Source organism: Galleria mellonella, unplaced genomic scaffold (genome assembly GCF_026898425.1).
Source record: "Galleria mellonella isolate WM207_F2 unplaced genomic scaffold, CSIRO_AGI_GalMel_v1 utg117, whole genome shotgun sequence".
Classification (NCBI taxonomy): Eukaryota; Metazoa; Arthropoda; class Insecta; order Lepidoptera; family Pyralidae; genus Galleria; species Galleria mellonella.
Window position 1 is genome coordinate 10104622 of NW_026441980.1, and position 27851 is coordinate 10132472.

The 27851-nt window shown below is 29.7% G+C and overlaps 2 protein-coding genes across 4 annotated transcripts in view; one reads left to right on the plus strand and one right to left on the minus strand.

The window, feature by feature from the left end:
* Window positions 1-27851, minus strand: part of LOC113511855 (synapsin) — a gene marked incomplete at its 5' end in the record, with an annotated part of 83597 nt that overhangs the window by 19894 nt on the left and 35852 nt on the right. The gene's annotated exons all lie outside the window — the stretch shown is intronic.
* LOC128200965 (metalloproteinase inhibitor 3) overlaps window positions 1-27851 on the plus strand; it is a 60385-nt gene that overhangs the window by 4339 nt on the left and 28195 nt on the right. Inside the window, exon 2 of one of the 3 annotated variants that reach the window (XM_052896328.1) lies at window positions 22034-22063. The exons of the other annotated variants lie outside the window; for them this stretch is intronic. Within the exon in view, the coding sequence (XP_052752288.1) occupies window positions 22061-22063 (3 nt within the window). The 5' untranslated portion in view covers window positions 22034-22060. The remainder of the gene's footprint in view (window positions 1-22033; window positions 22064-27851) is intronic. 3 annotated transcript variants of the gene reach the window in all.

The following is a 27851-nucleotide window of genomic DNA, read 5'->3' on the forward strand; positions in this document are numbered from 1 at the left end:
TAGATCTTTTTTTATATTGTTACATTGTTAATATATTTTATCACACATTTAAAAAACATGATTACTTTTATAATTAATACATACTTTAAAACTAAAAACAGATATTATTACGTACGTATCCATCATTTGAATTTGGTAGAAGTAAATTAACTAAATGTATGGTAGTTATTATTCACAATAAATTGTAAAAAAGCGCTCGCTGTTGCACTCCTACTTGACCGGTTTCGCTTTATGGCATTCTTTAAGGCATCGATCACTTTTAATTATATGATGTACAAATTCATAGATTTTATTATGTGTGTTACAGTATTGTAATATAAAACACCATATTAAAAAATTAAGTATGTAATAATATATATAATCTTATTATGCACATAGTTTGTTTAAAGGCAAAAATATTATATTTACTTATATCAATTTTATTGAGTTACATATGTATATAAAAATATCTGCTTATAAGTTTGCTTAAACCAACGTGAAAATTTGACCATGATAATAAGCCACCTTCGTGCAACTCCACGCTTATTATTAATAACTGTAATTCTTGAGAATACAGTCTTATCTTTAATCACCAATAAGACTTTAAATAACTTCTAAATGCGCCTCTAGCGCATAACGTTTACAAGTAATATATGCTCATTGCACTTTATCATTAATTGACTCTGTAGATATAAGAATTCTGCGGCGTAATATCTCAGCCACTCCATCTCGTTGACCCAATGTCGAAGGCACATAGGCCAAGTTCATGTTCGTCTCGGGATTAAGAGTCAGCCGAAGATTCTATTCTGTGCAATGTTGCAACGTGAAAGCGGCATTAACATCGGAAATGGTTTATGATTAAGATAACAAAAACATTTCGGAAACTGATCGAGAAATCAATAAAAATATTATCTTAATTATTCTTAATTTAGTACTGGCTACAGCCGGTGCTTTATCAGTTGATTTCCCAATTTTTACAGAATTAAAACGGGTTAATAGCCGAACATGAAACAGAAGCCTTAAAAATATTATTTAAAATATCTAAAAGGTTTATTATTAAAAGATATTTCTTTACTTAATCTATATTAAGTAATGGTGATGTAAATATTTTTGTATGCGGTAAAGAAAATATCTATGTGGTTGGACTGTGATCCCACGCGTAGGTCGCTCAAACCGCAAGTGCAAGCTTGGCTCGAATTACATCCTTACATTGCAACGTTGGAATGAAAACAATGTGTTTATCTATGGAATGCAAGTGACAAAAGCTGCTGCTCTTAGCATTTTGGTGACATAGAAATATGTAACGAATATTATAAGGGATTAGCAAAAGTTTAAATAAAAATTATCTACCATTTACCAATGTCAACAATAAAGTTAAGAAAATAAGGTCCAGTTAAGATTATAAATATAAAACTAAAAAAAATACGTTTATGAATGATGATAAACAAATTATATACTTTGATAGAGCCCCTTTTTAAGATACTGTGGATCTTCTGTTTTTTCTTTATTATTGATATAAAACAAATAATATTTTAGTACTTATTTTGTTATCTTTTAATGACCTTAGTTACATCATTTTAGTATTGTAATGATGTTTAGGTAGTTTATGTGGTTATAAATTTATATATTAGCACATAAAATTCTTGAACACGTGTTTCTTTAAGTATCTTTTTCTAGTTCTGGTATTCTGATTATATTTTTTCTTATAGTATCAAATAATTACGATCTTGCCAAGTGTTACGTTTATTATAATAGCAACAGTTAACTAAATTTCTTTGACTATCCCATTAAAGATCCTACATTTGCTATTGACGTTGTATTTTTAAAACAACGTAAATTAAATTGAATCTATGTTTACCACATGCTTTAATTTACGTAGTTCTCATTCAGATAGTATGTGGTTCCCACGATAGTGTTAATCCTGCGGCGCCAGGTCATCTCTACCGTTTATCAGAGAAAGCCGACAATTGTGTCCGCCTACATAACCCGACGATTTATATGTAGGTAGGTCTGGACGTGAGGCGCCAACCCATCTACATCGAAGATTATTTCACACATCGCATATATAACAATTTTGCATAATACTTTTACTGCAAAAGCATATATTATTTTTATAAATATTGTAGACTGGCTTTTATCCGCTACTTTGCCCGCGTGACCGATATATATTTACTAACAGGGATAAATAGCCTATATTTTTTTCCACCCATATACTATGTGTATATCAAATTTTATAGTCACTAGTTAAGCCGTTAAGTCGCTATAAATTAACAAACAAAAAAATAAACTCACTTTTACATTTATAATATTAGTAAGGATAATTTCAAATTAAAATTATATAAATACTGTAATTAATGTAATGCGAAAATATAATGTATGTAATTTAAAATTTATTTCAGAAAACATTGGACTTAAATCCTATCAAAATTATATTATTATATTATTTGGCGTATTTATTTTTATCTATTTACATATTTATTTTAAAATTTTACATATATTTTTTATATAGAAAGAGACAAGCTGAATATTGTTTTGTTTAAAACTTGCGAAGGTTTACATCTGTTCAGTGCAACTTATGTTCGCGCGATTCCTGCGTAAAGCATGTTTATATGTTTAACACTCCCCTATTTCAATGTGGCCATTTCTAAAAACGATGTAAATGCGAATACTGAGAACACGCTTACAAATTGTAAATCTGATTATTGAATCTAGTGTCCGTTTCATATAAGGAAACCAGCCGCCCTTCAAAGGATTTTATATATAGCTGTATTGTTTATGATATATTTATTGAATTGAATCATGATAATATCTAGTCAACGTCTAATGTCTAAGTAGATACTACGACTACGTCTGATGTTTAAATAGACTTTAATGGTTTTTAGCTTGTGACAGATATCATTCGAAACTATCACAAAATATTGTTATAATATTAATGAATTCTAATATATTTAAATTCTAGTAGTCATATAAGAGTAACCTTATCCTTAATATTATAAATATGAAAGTCAGTGAAGAGATTCAGTGAATAATAATACAAATCGGATAACTAGATATAAAATGGCAAACAAGCTGATGACTCATCACTTGATGGAAAATGGTAACCGTCGCAATATAGTTTTGCATTAATTATGTATGATTGAAAAATTAAGCAAATGAAACTTAAATCGCTTTCATTAATGTTGTGTATTTAAGTGATTCCTAATAAATATATTGTAATGGTATTAACTTTTTATCCACTTTAATATATTAATTAAAATACAAACATTAATATAAAATGATAAATTGTTATAAGTTATATTGTTTATTAAAGCATAATTCATGAAAAATACGTTTACGATTATAATTATTACTGTCAAGACAATTTAATTAATTTTAATTTAATTGATGATAATGCAGTAATGCTTCCATTATCTATTTATACTAGATTCTTTAGTGAATTGTACAGGATACGTATTAGTAGTAATCCTTGAATTTGGAAGTTAAAAATCTGATAATTATGACTAACTTACATATTTACTAGCTATACCTGCGACTTCGTTGTCCTTCATTGGCTTAAGTTGTCCGAATGGGTAAGTCCAACTTCGACCGAGAGGTCAACCGACGAATCCAACTTGGTTGGGCAATGTTCGGAAAACTACGCCACATCTTTTCATCCAAAATACCTATTTGAAGAGAAAGGTCTTTAACTATTACGTGTTGCCAGTGATGATTTACGGAACCGGAACGTGGTCCTACATAGTGGTCCGTATAATAAAGCTACAAGTTACTCAGCGAGCTATGGAGAGGGCTATGCTCGAAGTCTCTGCGTGATAGAATCCGAAACGAGTAATAGTACCAAAATAACCGACATAGCCCGAAGGATAAGCAAGCTGAAGTGGTAATGAGCTGGTCACATAGCTCGAAGAACCAACAACCGGAGAAGAAAGATTCTTGAGTGGCGACAACGTACGGGTAAACGCAGTATAGGACGCCTCACTATTAGATGGAGTGACGAGCTAATATGCATTACAGGGAGTCAGAGGATGTAGGTGACTCAAGACAGTTCTTTATGGCAGTCTATAGGGGAGGCTTATCGAGCATGTCCAGCAGCGGACGGATAATGTCTGAAATGATGATGATGATATATTGAGTTAGGATATAATCTATCAAATACCAAATTTAATTTAAACCAGTTTATTTGTTCTTACCTGAAAGAATAACAAACATCCATCCATCCTCACGAACTTTCACGTTTAATTGTAGGTGAATAGTATTAAATACATAAATTAACGAAAAACCAATGTTAATTAAACTTAATTTTTAATGAAGGTAATTTTTAAGTTATATTAAAAAATAAGTACACACAACTAAATAAAAATTTTGAGTAAGTGTTTACCAGTGCAATCGGACATTTCCTTAAAAAAAAAACGTGGGTTAAAATACAACAAAAAAAAAAAATTACCCTCCCATAATAAATGATGATTGTACGTGCCCAAAATTCTTCAATGTTTTGCGTGTTTATTTTAAAAACATGTTTGATTTTACTAGAAGAGCAGTACTTTAGCTGGGTTTTAATTATTACGATGTAATTCTGTAATTATAGCAAGTTTTAACACAAAACTTTATAAATCCTATGTTTATCAAGTATCGTAACGGGGGGGCGGGGGGGGGGGGAAGGGATTATTAGTAATGCTGACTAGACTGCCAGTAACATTACTGGCAATATACCCTCTAAGGTCAACCATCGTGCAGAATTCCAGGTGTATTCATTACAACGGGCTAACTGACTACGTTTTTATTCTCGCCTATCACCCCACACTGGTGCCCCGCCAGCATATACCGTTAGCGCAGGCGGGATTACCATTCCATTATCATTCATAAAAAACAAATTATGCCAATATTGATAATAAAGTTAATGTAGACATCGTGTCTATTTAACTGTAGAACGTAACAATAATAACATATTTATTTTTAGTAATTGGTCTATTCAATTCTTGTTTGCCACCGATGTATACCTTCTTATAGATAGATTTATGTTACTATGCTACATATACTTTCAACTAATTTATTTCTCACGCAGAATTTGATCTCAGTTAATAAGTACATGGCACGTCCTGGTAAGCAGATAGGCGATGGCGCCTTGCCGTACTAACGGTAATACAAGATGCCAGTTTATGCTTATTCTAGTCTAGGTCATCATTGGTATAGATTAGAAAACAATTCGAAATCAAAATGTAGTATCATTAAAAGTTAGTTTCATGGAAAACTGCATATTTTAATAATTACCAAAATAAATACGAATTAAAAATAAAGATAGAATAGAGGAGTGAACTCTATCGATTTCAAGAAGAATCATCAAGATCGGTGCAGAATTGGCTAAAATGAAATGTTTACAAACAATACGTTTTATTGTGAATTCGTCACCAAAAATTTTTATTTGTGTAAGCTTTATTGTGCATATATACATCTTAGAAATATACAAGGTATAAAGAAAAGAAACCAAGTATACAGGTGGACGTATCCCTCGGAGAGGTTTCTTCCAGTCAATTTTGAGACATAGAAAAGAGAAATTATCTAACAGTGTTTATACATCAGTCGAAATGAAAAACTACTTCACCTATTAAAAAAAAATATGACAAAGTATCGATTCATACAAAAATAATAATCACGAAACAGTCTGGTTTTCACTTATTAATAAGGCGTCAGCCGGCTCTGTATGTCGCAATCGTACAATAAATTCAGGGCAATGAAACGCTCGACTCCAAAACAACACTCGTTATACCAACAAACGTAAGCTTTTATACCTTAGTCTTAATTTAAAATCTCATAAAATTAGTGCGTAGCTTTTGTTTGCGGTATTTTCAAACGTCTCCTATCATTTTATTTCGTTTGAATTCAACTTGATCCGACAGCCACTTGTTAAAGCTGATAAGCGGATCCGATGAAAACTTAGAAATGACTTCAAAGCATTTTCAACTTCAACTCACACAAAGTTAATTTTCAGTATTCACTCGTATTTCAAGTTTTAAAGGTTTTCAAATCGAATCCTATTTAAGCAATAATAAATATTTATCATGTCTATTTTATACTAATTTTATTTAATTTACAACAGAGGTTTGAAATCTATAATTAGATCCAAGAAAAATTTTAACTAAGTACTTTAAAATTAAATTTTATAACGCCAAGAGGAATATTATTTCATAATTTTTCTTTTAATATATTATTCTTGTATGTTTCTTAAGAAATATTATATATAGAACTTAATGCTTAAAATAAAATTTTTATGAAAAATACACATCTAATTACTCCACAATACAGTTTTACGCTGACTATAAATTTCAATAGTTAGATCACAAATAACATAATATACGCATCAAAAAGTCATGACCTAGTTTTGAACAAGTTTAATCATTAAAATAGATTATTACTTACATATAAATCAAAGTCACTCTACAAATATTAGACCCGTTTGTGTTATATTTTGTTAATCAAAACCAAAAATAATAAAAATGTAAACAGGTAATATTTTTAAAATAATTCTCAGTTTGTCACATTCTTAATGATTTGTCTTGGTCGACCCTCATCACAATATAACATATAAATGACTCCAAAAAGGATCACGAATGGGCAATTTACTGTCCTTAGAATGAATTATTGGTGCATAATAAAAAGGTAACAATAGATTACCTGGCAAATGATCCCGCTTTCGTGCTACTTTGTTTATTTATCTGATTTGATGCGTACTGTGACGGTAGGTACTGGTAGTTAATGTTTGTAACTCCCAAAATAAACGTGACCGATGAAGATTTCGAGAAAGGCGTCGCACCAGCCGATAATGTGGTCACAGCCACGTTTTTAAATTATTGCAACGACATGAACATTTATTCAGTAGTTTGGATTAAATTATCAGCATTTTTCACACTTAAACCTACCTAATTTACATTGGAGTTCTCATTAAATGTTTTTTAAGTTGTCTGTTATTACTGTTTGTGTATTAAATATCACTATCACAAAAATCTCTTCCAATGAAATCATGTCTGTGAATCTAGACTCAATTATGGTCAAGTCGCTATGTCGCATCGGTTCTCGCAGTATATTTCATTGATACGGCGGAGATGCGTTATGACGTAATCACTAAAGAGAAGTTGTCAACGATACCTATTATGATATCGGTAGCTTTAGTGTACTTTTAGTGCTATCATGACCTATTGTGACCGTCTATTACAAACTATTATAAATTATGTCACAGACACAACTGATGATTACCTAATTACTAGGTATCAGATCGTGTAATTGTAACAGTATAGTTATGACGATTATTATTATAGTTATTTATAGAGTCTGCAAATGAGATCAACACTTTATTATTTAAAAATAGAATGGTATTTTCGCAGTAGGCAATGCAAGGAATTATAAACATGTTTTCAAAAGTGTTAATGTTGTTTTATCTAACAAAGCGGAATATACTAGATCGTAAAACGTCGATATTAACCAGTTTGCACACTCTTCAATGAAATGATCATAAATGTAAACATTGGATATTACAGAGTGTTGAAAAACGAGTTCCAGGTTGTCTATAGTCGGCCAAGGTCAAGAGTTCTAATGTTCTTTTTCAAACCTTTTTTATTCGATCGTTCGCGGAACGACATAGATGAACGTTTATTATCAGATAAGAAAAATGTAAATATTGCGTTAGAACCGTTAGTCTTAAAAATATTTACATTGCAATAATGATCAAGAGTTTGTACCTATGTACCAAATTTTATACTCATGCGTCACGTCACAACAATTTGTGGCTTCCATTATTGCACATTGCCTCGGATTATGTTTATTACGTGCCATAGTCAAAATAAACTTCAAAATTAAAATATGTAACGCATAATAGTCGCGTTGAAGGAATATATTCTTGATATAGTGATTAATCATTGGGACGGTATACTATTAATCTTCTATTAATAATGAAACTAGCCTGAGTTAGCAATACCTATTTCCACTTATTTTACGACATTTATTATTCGACATTTCTGCGGAGCATGCACGTTGGGAAGTCCCCAATTCTATTCGGTTTGTTTATGACAGCATTAACCAAAGTAATGAACTTTTTAGTGCTACTAAATCGCTACAAAAGTACCAATAAGTAGAAATAGGTATATTTTACTTCATATTGTCTTACTATATTAGTTGCGTAAATTCTAAAAAATAGATTATTTTCGTATTATAAAATATAGATCGCATTTGCTTTCCTTTACATCGTTTTTTTTTTAAGTTTTTATTATATGGGCTAAAAAGTATATTTTTAAGGTAATAACAATATTTTTAAGGTAGTTACACAAAATATTTGAAATTAGGTTCTATATTCTCTATACTACGTAAATACAAATTAAGTATCCATAAACATAGAAAGAATGTTTATTGCATCACCATAATACCATTCTTTATTTTTATAACCTGGATATCAACAATTATATTACTTGTTTATTTCTTTTGGATCGGACTCAGCTTAATGCAGCGTCAATAACTGATAGTCAATAAATTAATAGCGGCCCACGAACAACCTTGACCGCCCAGGCAGCGTGAAAAACCGCAATAGGCAGAAGAAATACATTTTGATGCAGAACAGCCGTTGGCATCCGTCCAGAACTTTCTAAAACATTACTTGCAACGTTTCGATTAAGACCAAATGTTGGATGATGATGATGAGTTGCAATATACCTTTTTAAAAGGCTTATAATTTAAGGAATAACAAGAGTACAATTATGAAAGGTCATGAACCTCGGTAGATATGAACACAATTATAAATACAGGACGACAAAATGTTACCAATTTTATAAGTACCCCAAGTTTGTACTTGGTTACATATTTCCTGGAAATATTTGTTTTGGTTAAAGTTTTACATAAAGGTAGTACCTACTAAGTGAAGTTCAAAATAATTGTATTTCAGTTTCATATTATTTTATTAGCCCTTTAAACGTGATTAAATAGCAAACATACGAATATCTTTACAAAGTTTTAAATTGATAGTATTATTAAGATGAAACACCATAATCCTTGAGTTTCGTATAAAATGTTTTAAAGAATTACATTTAGAATTACAATATTGTGATAATGTATATAGATAATATATACTCATTTCACACGAATTTTATTATACGTTCATAGTTTGAATCTTTTTTTCATACAATTTCGTAAAATTATTGACGAAGAGATTTTCTTAAATACAATGAATAATTTTTAACCATACATATATGAATTATCTTAATTTCAATGACGGAATCAGATTTAGAGGTCCTTTCATTCTTTGAATGTATCATTGTCATATCAGCCTTTAAATGTCCACTGCTGAACACAAGCCTCGGGGGATTTTGCTAGTAGTTGCCAAGTTTGGCAGGCAGATTGGCAACCGCAGTTAGGCTTTGGAGATATGTTAAGAGGAACTCTGCTGCCCATTTCTCGCCCTCACTTAATCATCTCTTACGACACCCACGGGAAAGGAAGGGATAGCCTATTCTATACCGAGACCACAGGGCCTTCAAACGTATGCCCATATAAAAAGAACTGTATTAAAAAATAAACGATATGATCAAATGTCATCATTATTGTAAGCATTACAATTGTGCTGTAGAACTGTCGTCTACAGACGCGACATATCCGTGACACAATAATACGGGGCAAAAAGCAATATGATACGACGCGTTGGTGTTATTATTCGTAGAAATTTATTTGCTTATGTTGCTTTGAAACGTTTATTCACTAGTTACTATTCCATCTATCTTTACAAATTTGATTCGTGTCAACATTGTAAAGATTGGCTATATGAAATATTACTTACCCTAACACTATTGTAGCTTTTACTAGTTACTTCGTCCGCATAACCGGGACATGTTAAGGGACCGAAATAAAAATTAATCTGTTTCCTCCATCCTATATAGGTAGTACGTATATAACAAATTTTATAGTGATAGATTAAGCTGTTAAGGCAATAAGAAGCAACAAATAGACAAATTCACTTTCATATTTATAATATTGTTTTATAATATAATAATGTGTGTGTATCTTAAATTTTAAATATTTATTATTTCTAGTGGGAGGATGACGCCCTCTGGTGTAAAGAGTTTCTAGGCAGCCTTAATAGTACACAATTATTATTAGCAGTGCTGTATTATTTATATACTTGTATTTAGGTAGAAATAATTTATATACTTTCGTTAATATTTTCCAATCCTCTTTTAAAATATAATTAATTAATATAATATATTTGTATAAAAATTCCTATATTTATGTAAGTGTATTACATTAATTAATTATGTTATAATAAACATTTTATGATATACTGACTGTTAATAAATTTGTTAGCAGATAGTGTATTATAACGCACCAGCAGTGTATTTTAGAGTGTTTAAAATATTCCATGAAGTAACTGGATTGGTTACATTCATCACCGAAATTGCTTCTAGTACATAAAGATAACAGCCCGGGATAGGTAGGTGGTCAGGTGAGAAGTTAATCATAGTGATTACATAAGTGGGCCACCTACATCGTGATCACACGTACCCGCATTTCGCGCCAACAGTAATTGGGTTCTTAGAGGAACTTACGCTTAGAAAGCTAATAACCAATTTGGGAAAATTATATGTTTAGATATGTTTTTGTCGATAAATCATTGATTTATACGTAAAAAATGGTATTTATACTCTCATAGATTATGCATATCTATTTTATATGGAATATAATATAATTAAAATATTACTTTTAATATTTATATACATATGATGACGATGATACATATATACATGGTTATATAATATGCATATAGAAATTTATCATAGTATTTGGATAGGTGTACTACTTATTAAATATAACTCTTTTATATTCATAACCTTGTAGTATTCTCGAGATAAGAAAATTCCTATATAAATTATGGAACGGATAATTCATTTATTATTTGTAACGGACTTAAAAAAGGAGTAGAAGAAATTTTTGTTAATTTAAATTATATTTTCACCAATTTTAAACGTATACAAATATTGTTTATTATTAATTAAATTGTGTTTCACAAAAAGCCGCCTTCAATTGTGGCAAAATCAGCTATTTTGATTTCAAAATAAACCTTTAAATATGTTCTTTCAGATAAAACAATAATTTTTCAAATCGGTTTACAATTGATGAAGTTATGAGGTAACAAACAAAAAAAATTACGACTGAATTGAAAACCATCTACTTTTTGAAGACGGTTGCAAAGATTTGCTTTCTCGTATGTTTTATATAAGTTTGATCAAGATTAAAGCATGCATTTTATACAATATAAATAATAATACTTAATAAAAATATTTACATAAAGATCCAAGGTTACACCGGTTCGTAAGAATGCAGATGCAAAATAATGGCGCCTTTCGTGTTTATAAATGATGAATGACATATAAAAAATAAACGAATGTCCAGAAAAAGCTAGCCAGTTGTCGCCTTCCGTAGATTTTATAAATTATTATTCTATAGGTTCACTCGTAGTGATGAACATTGCGTTTTCAATTATATTGGTTTCGTTATCCTGTTTTAATTAGGTATTTATTATTTAGTTAGTGGGTAATAACTAAAAAAAAGTAAAATGTTCGTTTATAAGTATTACTTACTATAATATATAAAACTAGCTGAAGTCGTCGGCTGTCTATTTTTTTTTTTTTTTATTAAATGTCCGTCTAAATAGTTCATTTAAAATTTTCGATCGAAATAAATTGGAAATCAGACAGAACGACTATCGGGCCAGTTAATAGTAATACAATTTTATGTTAAAATGAAAGGTATCTTTCTCGCTCTAGAAATTATCATAAACATAACGAGCGCTGTAACACCTTCAGCATTTAAGCTCACGAATGTAGTAAAAGAACGAAAGAAGTAATAAAAATCAAATTAGAATATTAATAAAAAAAAAATAATGAAATCGAGAGCCGGTTCTTTTTTTAAATCAAACTAAAATATTGACAACCCATTATTAACAATAATGCAATTTATGATAGGTACGTTAACAGATAGAAACTGGGTTAATGTATAGTAATCGCAGGGCTTAATGAAGCCGTAAATTGATGAGGCTCATCGAATCATTAGTCGAGATATAACGAATGATTTTACAATTTAAATACCTAGATATCTACTTCAACATCACAGGAAATCAATCCGCAGCCACCGTGTTAATGTTATATATCATTAGACAAGAATAATTTATAGTTCTCTACTGTAACTATAAATTACAAGTAATATTATACAACAACATTTAGCGATGTTAGGTGTATTTATACAAGTTGGCACACATTCCTCGCAACACATTATCTGACATGGCCAGTCAAAATGCTGTCACAATAATTCTAATTAGTACCTACCTACCGACAAAATACGTAAATAGATACAATATTTGCTGTTGTAATGTCAATGTCTCGTTTTTTTGATCTGATTAAAAACAGTACATACAATTTGAAAATAAATAACAAGACCGCATTAAAAGTTAAATGAAATATATATAGATATTAATATAGAGATACCATAAACTGAAAAAATTTTTTGAATAACACAAATTACATTACAAATAAAACTAATATTCCTTTTCATAGACAGATAATGAACAGACAAGGTAATTAGACACCTCAAGAAGAAAGCTAATCGTTAATATAAATAATTTCAAAAGTTGTTTATTGATAGTAAACCCTTTCTACACTAAACACTTGAAAGTATTACAAATACCACTTGTAACTTCATAAATTTTATATAAGAGCTCCGAATCGAATTTAATAGGCTCTTTCGAACTTACATTGGGCGAAAAATTACTAGTTATGTACATATTGTTATATCTATTTAAATTCATATCCATGTCCTTTATATTTTGTTTATGATGTTTTATTGCATCATTAATGGTTAATGAATGTAATCTTAAGTACAAGTACAAAAAGCGGTTCTATCGCTAATTACACGTGAGTTCTATGGTAGGCACCAACTTTCGCTTTCTTACACGTACAAGTTGAAACCGATATCATTAGCGTCCTTTTAAGGACATGTTTTGCTAGAGAAACTATTTATTTATTTAATCATTATTGTGCACAAAAAATGACAAACATATAATTTATATTAAATAAAGATGTACAACAGGCGAGCTTAACTCTGTAAGAGTTCTCTTCCAGCACACCCTGAGTGGAAAGGAGCATTAATTACCAACGGGCAGTGTGCGTACAATAATAGGAGGAATCAGTATAGTTGTTTCCATTAAGAAATAATAAATATGTTGACATATATACAAAGTAGCTCATATAATTAAAATCAAAATACATACATATCTGTATATAATAATACATATACATATATACATAAACATAAAATATCTCTTCATATACAAAATATACATACATAGACATAATAAGTTTATGAAGACAGAAGATGCTCTTTTAATCTGCTCTTGAATATATTCAGTGATTGACTTTTACGAATATGCAGTGGAAGAGAGTTCCATAGTCATTAAATATATTTTCCTAAGAAATATGGTTTTCAGGAAAATGCCCTATAAGCCTCCTATATTAACTTGACAGCGGGACGCCCTGTGTTATTCCCATATTCATTAGGGAAAATTGTCTATATCATTGGTAGAAGTAGTTTCGATTTTGTGCTGTATTATTTTTAATGAAAACTGCTCTACTAATTGTATATCTCTTTTAAAAACACAGTTTAATCATATATTAAATTTTTAATCATTTATATATGTAATGGAAATAATTAGGTACGACTTAAATGATAATAAGTTACTATTTATAAATTTTATAAATGGGCGTTTAAGATTTCGATTTCATTCTATACCAAAAAAAAAATCTTTTTTACAAGCAGAAAAAAGAACGTCGTTGACCCTTTTAAAATTTATTCTTAATTTCATAAAAACTTGTCATCATCATAATTTCAATTACTCTATTTTCAGCAGTAGACAATGAAAATATTTTTCATTTATTGTATTTTTCTGAAAATTAATAATTTCAGGATCTGTACGATTTATAGAGAAAGATTTTCAATATAAAACTATGGTAAAAAAATCAGTAGTGACTAATATATATACTTGTAGATAAGTTTGGTGACAAATAAACAGATAATGATTAGTGGAATTCTTTCTTTCTTAATTCTTTATTGTACACAAAAGGTTATTGAAATAGAAAAAAAATAAACATAATAGTGCACAAAAGCGAGCTTATCTCCAAAAGAGATTTCTTCCACTAAACCCAATATGAGAAAAACTGACAGTTTATTAGTAGTTACAATTATACATGTGTACCAATCGACTTAAATGTTATAGTTAAAAATAAATAAATAATATGTCTTTACAATTGAAAACAAAAAAAAAAACAGTTATGAATGGATTGAATTTTCGTCTCTATAACTGTTATATATCAAAAATTCAACATCTTCTGGAACTTATTCAATAACATTTGAAAATATCATAATTAATACATTATTTCTCTAGTATTTATTCCAGTATTTACTACTTTTCTCTCGTACTATAGTCAATCTGGATTCTCCTCCTGAATACCCTACGAGGTACATAGATAGTTTTTTAGTACTGTTATGAACGTTGGACAGGAAAAAATAAAAATGTATTAGACTTTCTCGCCTGTATATAATAACTAATGGTGCTGTTGACGAATTCCACGTAGTAAACGGTCTGTTCAATTCTATGAATAATAAGTACCTACCACTGAAGTTGGTTAGTTGATTACTTTGTGGAACGTACTAGGTAATAATTACAAATTTTTGTTACATGAATCACTGTAATGGATCGTGAACCAGGTAGATATTATATATAGTCTTAAAAACTATATTGGCATTAGAAATAATCATATTTATGTTTTGGATAAGAACCTTAAATAGAAAAGAAATAATTTAAGATCCTCTTCTACAAAAAAGAAACGGACTTCAATCGAATTGATGAATAGGTACACCTTTCAATATTCACACAAAAAATAAAGTCGAATTGAAAAGTTCTTCTTACCGGATTGAATTAATTCACATAAGTAGCTGTCTGTTCGCTAAGACCTTTTGCCAGCGATGTAGATATCTAGTCATTATTCTCTAAACACTCCCTAAAAACTATTTTTACTATAATTTTATAGTATATTCATAGTACTATTCATATCATATAGGTAGTAAGAGATTGCGTTTAGCGATAAGGCCGCCTTTTGTATATGCACATTCTGTATAAATACTCCTTGTATACATCTCTATTGTGCGCAATAAAGAGTTTATTATTACACTCCTCGCAAAAATTAAGGGAACATAAAAATTTTTGAAATTTTTCGGTGATTTTCAACAGGCTGTATTTCAGTGAAAAATAATCGTACAGGAAATTTAAAAAAAAGGTTTTGAAGCTTGAAAACTCTAGTTTTCAGATTTTTTGGTGAAAAAATTTTTTGAGCTCCGGTTTCCATGCAATTCTTAAACAAAGCTGAAAATAATTTTTTTCTAAATTTTCTAAGTTTCGTTTTTCACTCTATGGGCATGGAAAAATTTTTTCGAGCTACTCTATTATATAGGTCTCTTAGCGTGTTTATTCAGCTTCAAAAATCGCTTTGGATGGCTCAATTACGATCATTTGTCTCCGAGATATCGAACTTTGAATGCAAAAGCATCCTTTTCCATTCAACTGCTAATATCTCTGGAACTACTGGTCGCACAGCAAGCGGGCGCCGAGTTTCTTTATCTGCATACTATTTTCTTGATTTTTTTCGATTTTTTTTTTGATAATGAATTTTTAAAAAACAAAAAATTGAGTAAAAAGTGAAAAACAAATGAAATTATTGATTTTTGAATGGATTAGGGTGAGTTTAAGGGACAAAAACCTTGTTCCCTTATTTTTTCCAAAACTTCAATCAATTGGTCCGGGAAAAACCGTTGAACCGATCGCTCCAGGGATTTAGGGGGTTCTTAAAGGAACAATAGACTGTAAAATCAAACCTTAGCTTTCCCGCCCATATTAGCGAAGATACAGCCAAGTAACCAAAAAAGGAGAAAAAGTCACTTTTTTCCACTTTTTTCAATTCAATGTTAGAGGTGGAAAAAATTTTTTTCTTCACTAACTCTTGACTGTGCTTAATTGGAAATTTTATGCAGATAAAGAAACTCGGCGCCCGCTTGCTATGTGACCAGTAGTTCCAGAGATATTAGCAGTTGAATGGAAAAGGATGCTTTTGCATTCAAAGTTCGATATCTCGGAGACAAATGGTCGTAATTGAGCCATCCAAAGCGATTTTTGAAGATGAATAAACACGCTAAGAGACCGATACAATGGAGTAGCTCGAAAAAATTTTTCCATTCCCATAGAGTGAAAAACGAAACCTAGAAAATTTAGAAAAAATTTATTTTCAGCTTTGTTTAAGAATTGCATGGAAACCGGAGCTCAAAAAATTTTTTCACTAAAAAATCTGAAAACTACAGTTTTCAAGCTTCAAAACCCTTTTTTTAAATTTCCTGTACGATTATTTTTCACTGAAATACAGCCTGTTGAAAATCACCCAAAAATTTCAAAAATTTTTATGTTCCCTTAATTTTTGCGAGGAGTGTATTATTATTAGTAGGTATCAGCTTGATTTTGTCATTACAGGTTAAAAAAAAACAGACTCAAACTAGTAGATTTTGAATTCGAGTCTTTTTTTTAATTTTTATGTTTGTTATGTATTTTGCACGATTTGTTAATGACTGTATTTCAATTAAACGGCGGTAATAATTGTTGTCCTTTAACGTTAAATGCGATGTATTTAATACTGATAAATTATTGTGTTATGTTTCTTGTGTCATTGATTACTTTGTATATTCATTCCAAGCGTAACACAACAATACAAACGTATCTGATAAATTTACAGTAGAAATAAGTACGACGCTATACGTACGCACTACCATATGGTAAAACAATAATCATCAAATATGTGGGTACTACCTGATTACATAATCTGTTGCTCGTAATTTAATGTTTGGTATCTTATCTTAGATGCGTTATTTTTCTACTAAATTATAATATTTCATAATATAAATTAAATGTGAGTTGTTTTAATTTATAATTACAACCCCTTACCATTTTTTTGTGGTACAATAATAATATCTAACGGAAAAGAAAGAGGTAGCCTATTCTTTGCCGGAAACACACGGCAATATAAATTAGTTCTATGAATATTAACAGATTTAAAAGTACAGGTGAAATACTAAATTGCTATTGTTATTATATATTTTATAGTTCTACGAAATAAAAGTATTGCTGATAAAAATATTGCTAAGTGATTTTATTTTTTAATGAATAATTCAATTTTATATCTGTAATAAGTTTACTATTGTAATCTTTGGAGAAAACAATACAGAGTATCTACTTATCTATCTGTTATGAAGGATACAAAAACAAATAATACGAAAATGATTGATACAATAAGCGTTAATAGATCATCCTTATTTATTGTAAAAAATATTATGACTGTTCCCAATAGCTAAATTGAACATCACGCTCTCAAAAATAGGTCGAGGCCGAGTTCATTATATGACCTAGACAAACAAACGGTTGCGGCGATGCAATGCACATACTAAAATTAGGTTCCGATGTACTAACATACATACACACTACTATTCGTCTAATGAGCAAAACAGTGATAAGTTTACTGCCATTTGTTTTTTGAAATTATTATAATTTTAAATATTATGCTCTCAAACTATGTTGTTGGTATATCTTAATCTCATTACTTATTCCAACGAGTACATCACATAATATAGCACTACATATATGGACAAAGTGAAAGTATGAATACAGCTAAAATTTGTATTAGTCTAGCCACGTGACTCATTGTTAATCATAAATAAACAGTTGATAGAATGTTAAATTTTAATAGAAAAACTTTTACGACAATAATGCAATAACGGTTCGATGCCTCATTTACGAGTATACGTATATATGTATATATCGGCACACTGGTAGTTGTTTTTCCTGCATAACTCGTTACAAAGTCTAAAAACAACAGTCAATTTAGCACCAACAAAGTGATGTTTAGTGAAGAATGCAGAGAAAATCGTGGGAAGTGTGTCGTTAGTGGAAGCTGAGACGGGCGCTCTGTGTGACATCTCCATATGAAGGGCCGCTAACTGCACCCGTGTCGAAAGCAGCCTCTCCATTTGTTTAGCACGCAACTAAACAAACCACATGTTGAAACATATCCGCATGTATCTATACAGCGTCGCGAATTAGAGAAACCATGCTAACCTACCCACATACTTGGCTAGAGAAATATTCAGGAAAATATAATGGAAACAACCGTGTATAATGTCAAGGGAATGATAATTGTTATGGTATTATTGATAATTGGTTTCAATAAAATATTTCCCATAATAATAATTAAATAATATTTGCTTCCTATTCAAAGAATAAATTGTTTTTAAATTGAGGAGAACAGCTCTGGAGCTGAATTCTGTAAGAACTTTGTTAGTTATTTCTATCTATCTATCCTATTGGGTGGGTGAGTGGGTGAGAGTGGGTGAGTTGAGTGTTTAAAACAACAGTTAGAAATAACCAAAGCCTTAGTATACATGTAAATGGAGTAGCTCTCAAAATAGTTGAAACAATGAAATTCTTAGGTATATATTTAGATTCGCTCTTAAATTGGAAAGCTGAAGTAAGTGCAGTAGACGACGCTATAAGCTCTGCATGCTATGCACTTCGTACTCTGAGAAAAGAGCTTACAGAAAACCAGTTGTTGACAATTTATTATGCTTTGGTAGAATCGCGATTACGATATAGCATAAAATTTTGGGGAAATAGCTACAAGTATAACACAAATAGAGCATTTATAGCACAAAAGAGAGCCATTAGAGCCATGGTTCATATTCCTCCCTGGGAATCGTGTGCAGGACATTTTAGAAGACTAAAAATACTAACTGTTCCAAGCCTATATATTCATGTTCTGCTAATAGATTTAATTAAAAATAGACATTTATATGAATCAGAGGATAGAATGAAACAACGATTAATTACAAGAAGGATGGATTTACAAAAGGTTATTATACCCACATTTAACATAGTACAACATTGTCCACGAAACCAAGCGGTGGTGTTATTTAATAAGCTGCCTAGGGAATTAAAGTCACTGAATGATTTAAATATCTTCAGGACAAAATTGAAGTCATTACTGCTAGAAAGGTGTCTGTACTCAATTGACGAATTCTAATTATAGTAAATTTGAATATATACCTATATTGTTTATGTTAAGAGATGACTAAGTGACTATAATATTTGTTTTATGCTTGATTTAATTTATATTTTATATAGTGTATGAAATTATTGTATAACATTCAAATACAAATTTTTGTTTATGAATAAATAAAATAAATAAAAAATATTTAAGAGTTGCATTCTTGTCGGTGGATCTCTTGCCACACTCTACGATTTTCTACGAGTCTCTTCACCTCTTGATACGATACGAGACGTTAGTTATTTAGAAAATAAAAAAAATGTTTGACTCGTAATATACAGAACATAAAAAATACTTAAAAAGGTCGATTTAATAAAAAACTTCATTTATAACAATCACAATTCAAGATAAAAACGGTGCAAATCGTGCTCACAGGCGAGCCGAGAAACAAAAGGTAATACGTACTGAAATTGGTTGTTTGTGAACAGGTGAGGTCGCGTAACACTCAGAATTCAGACCAGAGGCGTTCACTTTTTATTAAAGTCACAGGCATAAACAAATTCTCGAAGGTCGAAAGTTGTTTTTACTCCCATACCCACCTGGTTTAATGCGCAGACGTATTTCAGATTGTTCGAAATGTTCTTTCATAACCTGAACTTTGTTTTAAAGACGTGAGCGATCATAAATCCCGGTTTATGTCGGCACATTTGGAAGCTGTAGGATTTAATTTTAGAAATTATGTAACCTAAATTTCATTTCTATTTCATCATTTACCTGTTTAGAATTGTTACCTGTTAAGTCAACTATTAATTGTTGTTTACATTTTTCTAATGTTTACATCCTTTGGAGTTTCTATAACAAAGCTAAGATGATACAATCGTGAAGATTTCTTTCCTTTTCTTATATTCCTGATAATGATAAGTAACGTTATATGATCATATAAACATCGCCTATAAAAACGTAATACAAAATGCTATACAGTGCAGGGCAGGGCACCCTTAATACATTGTCCTTTTTAAAATTCTTTTCAATCCTCTACTATAAATAACAGAAAACGCCTAGCTTTCACTATTATTATAGAATTTCTGATAAGTAAATTACAATGCTTATAGTTGGTATGGAACGTAGTTGTTAATACTGAATACATAAGGATAATAAATAACCATAGTAATGGATTTCATTAAAATATAATTTTGTTCAGAATAACAGTCAAAATAGCGAGTGTTACAAAATTCTCACATAATATTAATAAGTAAGATAAGACTGCTAGTGTACATTTTGGTACAACCTAATATCTGTATTATAAGTGAATGTACAAAAGCATATAAATAAATAAATATTTAAAAATTTCACACGATATATTTGTGTTGATATATACTTTTAAATTTATTTCGTAGTTTATTAAAATTAATTTATGCTAGATTCAGTAATTTATATTCTCTTTAGATAAAATTCAATTAATAGTATAGTAATATATTTTAGTTTATTAAAAATTATACCCAATTTGCTTCTATTTATTAACTTAATACATGAACTGTTGACGTAAAAAAAATTAAGAATTTAACATCTTAATTATTGGTATAACTCTATATATGAAAGTATATTATAACTCCTTCTTATACATTCATATAATAAATAGTAATAATAAACTTAAATATATAGCTTAAATATTTACAATTATATTTTTTTAAGTAAATGTGTGCGAAATTTCTATTTGCGTCAATTTCTATTGTATTGGTACATAATCAAATGTATATTACAAGATTATATAATAGCATCGTTTGTGTGAAAGTCATTATCGTTTCACATCATTTCTACAATATATTATTGCACATAACTATATGCACTTGTACTAATTATTTACTTTTACGCACATAAATATGACATCGGACTTCTAATAAATCACTGAAATCGTGTCATGATTTTAGATTGACATGTTCATTCTGATGACTGCACATAACGCGTGCCACTATCTACTTATGTAGCGAAAAAACGACGAAGAGAAATTTAATTATTTTCCAGTATCTAGTCTCAGCAAACAGTAAATGTAATTAACGTTGCATTTACTCGAAATATTTCTTTATCTGTAAATTTTCTAATTTTGCGAAAAAAATAAAATAAAACCCTAAATTATTTATAAATTTTATATTTTAAATTAATAATTTATTAATTTATAAATTAATAATTTATTAAGTAAAAATTCATTGAAAAGGTGAAATTTTGAAATTTACAGATGAAAATAAATTATAGATTAAAAAAAAATTACAATTAAACATCAATGGATTAAAATAAATCAATTTCAATTCATTATGAATCCAACACACTTTTATATTTAAAATTAAACACATAATATACAAACAGCAACTATTTTCTTTATTTCATAAATGTTTTATGGTACGTCTAAATGCTGTTTATTTATTTAACTTCATGAGTTTTGCAGTTTTGCAATATGCTTAGATAAATAGATAGACTAGGATAGAATATAATTCTATAGCCGCGGCTCATTTACATTTTTTAAATCAAAACACTAACCTATTACTATTTGATTCATATAATGATAATAATAATGTTTATGCATATTGTTATAAGAAACTACCTACGCATTATCAACTCACAGTTCAACAATATATTTAGGGGCACAGAAACCATAGTTTAGCGGTTTTGTGGTAATGTAGACTTTAAAATACGAGTATAAGGCAACAGTGTCGGGGCATACATGATGTAACAGTTACTACGCTGGGGATCCGTAATTATAAATTAAGGGTCGCTATATCATGCCTGATTCAATTTATCACGGTGTGTTCGCCGACGCCTCCCGTTTGCGGTTATTTTACCGACTAATATTCTTACCTACATTCATAAGTTATAAATGTAAATATAGGTTTTTTTTTACAACACAGGGGGCAAACGAGCAAGCGGCTCACCTGATGGTAAGTGACTACTAAGGTAATGTTTGGATTGGATAAAACAAGAATTTAAAATTCGTTTCCTCTGTAATTCGATTCAAACTTTGTTTGTTTTATTATGACTTGGGCTTAGAATAAAGAACATTAAAATTTAATGTAATAAATTTATTTTTTATTGAATATTATAAATTTATTTTCAATAAAAAAATTATCTTATTCACATACTATAAATAAGGGAAATCCTAGCTGTTTTTCTGTTTCATGTTGTATTCCATAGTATACTCTATTTATACGATTGGTATTCTATTTCAAGCTTTATTTGTGTATCTATAAGATTGAAAATGCATAAATTCTAATCTTATGTGTACTTAGGTAACGTGGTATGGTGATAATATGTAACAGTTGACCATACATGACCAATAATGGTTTATTGGCTTGACAGCGGCGGTTTGTTAAATGTATGATTTACGAGCGAAGACAAACGACACGAAACTTGCATCTTTACGACTGCTTCGGTAACACGAAACAATAACGCATTCAGCTAAGCAACTATAAGCTGTTCTAAGTAACTTTGTAATATCTATTCAGTAACAATGTGTTTTATATTTACTAAGTACATCTCAATTTTAGGTCACGCGATTTAAAAACTAAAAGGCAACAGACAGTTTGCTCATTTATAATATTTACACGGCTAGTTAATAATAATTAAAGATTAAGAACAAAAATATATTTACAAAACGAAACCTTGATATTTTAAATTATGTTGTTTGAAGGCAATATAATTCAAACGTAATAAAAAAGTTTAAAAAACAACGTATTTTAAATTTTCATAATAAAACCACAGCACAAAGAACTAAATAAAACGAGTATAAATAAGTAGGTACGATTAAACGAGTACCTAAGGTCTATAGTACTTTTTTATTAGATACAACTTAACGTAACGTAAATGTAACGTAATAAAGTTGGAAATGGTATCTAATCTAACTTTCCTAAGGTATTATAAGGGTCTTGTTACTCATAGATCACTGACAAAAGCAGTCATAATGGATTGACTGATCGCTTTTAACTGTCAAGAACACGAAGAGTTATTTCCGATTTTGTTCTTAGCACGATATGCATTGACTTATTAGGAGTGTTCATAAAGAGACTATTTATGTCATATAACTTTTGCTTATACGTTTGTTTATTTATACAATTTTCTTCTTCATCGTTATTTATCTATATTGATATCATCGTCTAAATATTTATTGTTTAAGTACTGAGACGAGTTTAAAATAAAGAATAATCCATTTTACGTACATACGTATTAGTAGTAACAAAAATTACTAAACTATATTGGTGTTTATTACATTATAAATAATGTTATTGAAGAAAACATACATCGAATCAACAATCTATATAAAGTAATTATAGGTAATTAGTAAAGTGTAGAAGGAGCTTACATATATGTAGTATTAATTATTAACATGTATAGCGACCGAAAGATGTTTATCTTTGTTATTGTTGTTATAGAGCTTAATATGCTTTTCCTTAATGAACTATTTTTGTTCTAAGTAAATACTTACATATAATCTGTATTAATACAGCTTAATTCTCTTTAGTAAATTGTAGTTTTGGTGGTTTTTTTTTTGGTTTATTGGGTGACAAATAAGATTTACTTGAAGAAATGAGGTCACATAGAATTTCAGTGATGCGATATTCTAATTAAGAATATTCTAGAAAAAATGTCTTAAAAGAAATGTTGATAAAATGTTGATTAAATTTGTTTCGGTACATAAATAAATAATAAAGCAGAAAATAACTTAATTTGAATGTATAGAACTAAAGAAAACTTTAAACTTTATGTTTCGAAGGGTGCATAATGGATTAATTCTGCATAAATAACACATATAAATACCACTGGTTTGTGGACAACTATAAAGAGAAGTCCATAACTATTACTATATCCATTTAACCTGTTTGTAATAACTTTGCAGTGACTTATATAAAGTAATGTATTAAAAAAAGTTAAAATGTTGATTACAGAAAGCCTTGTCGATTTCACACCTGCCTGTTATAAGGGATATTATTCATAGACACATCGATCATTATTACTGGAGTCCGATAAATCAGCATCATTCAGTCAAAAGGGCAGGCACAATCTTTTTACAGTATCGATGACTCAGTCCATTAATGTGGTGATCTGCCTAAAGGCTTTACGCATAATTTTCATAATTGCAGACGAGTAGACAATGCAGGAATATGTGAGACTGGAGCCTCATGAATAATACATGTAAAAAGCGAGCAATAACTTTGACATTACCTGCCTATAAGGGAGGTAGCCACCATAGGGCACAGTTTTATTTTTATTGTAACGTATTATTTAAAAACGATACAGACAGTACGATGAATAATAAAGTTTATCTTATACTAATAAATATTTCTGTTTATTTCCTGAATTAAGAATACATATAGCCATAAAGTATTTTTAATAAAATTCCCAACATTTATTTTTGACTTATAGTGGCATTATAATATAGAAGGTTCGACTAAAAAGTGTATGCCTAAAAATCAACGATAGCAATCGTAAATATGAACAGATTTACCATGGAATATATTTCAAAATATGAAACCATTTTAATGTTTTTGCCGTTTACACAAGCTAAACAGTCACACAATTGATTTAGTATCAATACAAATATGTATTAAATAGAAAAAAAAATGTATTAAAGTGGTTTATTGCATAATATTAATATTTTTTTATATTATGGAACCTATATGACATTAGGCATTCACTTATAGATATTTGTGAACCTATATGAACAGGTTAAAGTATCGGGTTTCGAGGAAATAGAGTCGCGACACTTGTACATTTAGTTTAAAATATTTTACTAAAAAATATTATTTTATAATGAGTTGTGATCTCTCGCTTGTTAATTATATTATATATAATATATAAGGCAAGCGTGAGAATCATACATTTCATAGTAAATTACATGAATGCCACAGTGCACTAAAAATAATTCGCTATGATTCATGGTTCATTCAGAAATGGAGTTGAGTGACGCAGCTTTTATGGCAGTTATCGCGACGATAAAGGCAATTCTACGAATTTATTACATTATAGGCTTAAAATTTCATGTGTAGACTTGCATAATATTACTTTATAATTTATGTAGACAGTCTAAACTGATATATGTGTATAGAATTTATTCAAAAGTTTATTTCATTCGTCAGAATCTGTTTATATAGTAAATATAGTAACACACGATACAGCTGTAGTAAGATTATGGTAGTATTATCCACAGATTGTGTATAGTATATTATTGTTTTACCATCTTCATAATTATAAGAGTAAGGCATGAAGATTTTTATATAGAACTGTCAGGTAAAATAAGAATATTTTAGAACTTTTCTTTGTTTTTCAATCGATATAAACATAATTATTTACGTTTGAGCATCCATAACAAATCTTCAAAATATTTGACTTAGCCGGTCAATGGCTACATTTGATTACTTTCGGTACACTAACATCACTTGACGTCAGCTGTCGGCTCATCAATGGTGGTGTTGACGTATGATCGGTGATAATCAGTTGTTATTTTTTAATAATATACCTGACCTCTTTTAATCTTATTACTTCCTGTAGCTTTATCTACGTGGATCTCTCTTTTCTTCTGTTTCCGCGAGAATTAAAAAAAACATCTTTTTATGTTAAGATTAATATATTACAAAAAGATATCAATATATTAAGAACTTTCAAAAAAGATATAAATCTGGTAATTACATGCCCAATTAAAAATACTTAGATTAATGATATCTTGATAGAGCATCTAAGTATAAATGCTTTAATACAAATAGCTTAACTTTTATAGAAATATTATAATAATTTTAATATCACTTTGTATACCTTGACAGTTGAGCGTTGTTCGGATATTTTCATAAAATAAAAATAAATAATATTCAAGGTTATCACTATTCACTATTCTTGTGATAACACAAAAAAGTAGTATATCATTAAAAAAAAAGTAGTTGCTACGCTCTTACAATGTCAAGGTTATAAAGTCGGCGGGAGCCGCAGAGTCTAAGTAGATAATTAGTCATAAGTAAGATCAGTAACCTGTAGTAGAAAGTGTAGAGAAATGAAATTAAATTATTTTTTAGTTTAAATTAATAATAGTGATAAAAGTGTATATTTTATTTTTTACAAATTTTATAATTAGAATGAAATAAAGATATTGAAGACAAATCTACGAATCTACATTCTTATTAAGGACCTCGATATTATCGAACAAATTACATTCATTAATATATTCATACATTCATGAATTATACGAATAGAATGCACCAAGATGCGGGCTAGATGCGAAAGTCAGCAGTGGAGCTTTACTGCAACCCAAGAGATTAACGTTGCGCTCGCGCAGGCTGCTTTCGCCAGTGAAATAGCTATAATTACTACAACACAACCGCCAGTCCGTCCGACGAAACACAAGCGAGAATATTGTATTATTATTATGAGTCATAATATTGTCATAAATATTTTTAGAACATTGCCTTATAAATGTAATGAAGGTATGCAAATGGTAGTATGTACCTACCTACGCGGTGCCAATTATCCATTTTATTGGTTTGCAGTATACAATTAATCAATGTACCGCTGTTCTGATTCACTTTTGTAAATCTTGCATTCCTTTGTAAATTAGAAATGACGAAGAAGTTGTATATGTAACTAAAATTATTTATTATGATAGAAGTACTTGTTTTAATGTGCTTTATATATATTCAGATATAAAAGGCATTGTAGGTATCTGTATAATTAAGTAGAAACCGTAATATAACCTGTTCTTAAATTTTTGGAACGTTTATGTCCCTTTTGAGCGGCAGCATTCTGGTAACAGCGAAATTGGCTAGAAAATTTAGTACGTGTCGCCAGTTAGACGTCGTCTCATAAATCGACGTAATGATCTGATTCAAGAATCGATAAGTCGTATCGATGTCGAGAAACCGCTATCGATAAAGGTGCTATGACGGATAATGGTTGAATTTGTGAACACAGCCAATAATACAAGAATTTGGAATCACTTAGTGTTTAGTTACAAGGAGCAGTCTATCGTAAATACTTATACAAGGAATATATTTAATGAAGAGATTTTTTTTATACAACTTAGAATGGCAAACAAGCTGACGGTCCACCTGATGGAAAGTGATAACCGTCGCCTATAGACATGAGCAATACCATGGACATAACAGAGTATACTGTTTTGCCCATGATACCCCCCATGCGTTGCCATTCCTGAGGACTCAGGTGTTATTCCTCTGTACCCAATAAATTCACGCCATATCCCACCCTTCAAACCGAAACACAGCCATGCAAACACAACTGCTTCACGGTTGAAATATGAATGGGACAGAGGTACCCAAGCAATCGACTATATTTGATAAATGATTATAACAATAATTGTTACAAATTTTTATATACGTTACTATAAATGTCCATACATAAAATGTTACGTATTTTTAAAGATAATATAAATGTAAGGATTTTATAAAAAAAAATTTTTTTGGAACTTTAACTAAACAAAACCTAACCTAACCTACCCATCTAGCAATGAGTATGACACCTCCTTACTAAACAATTACATCTGGGATAATAATCGTACGTTTTTCTTGTTAATCTCGAAAAAATACTACTTGTTAAATGGCAAAAAAAAAGGATAAAACATTCATCAAATATTGATTTTTAAGCAAGGTAAAAGCTTTGGTTATATCAGTCGGGATATCTAGACCTATTTCTTGTCTATATCAGGCATGTAGATCCTCAGTAATACAATAT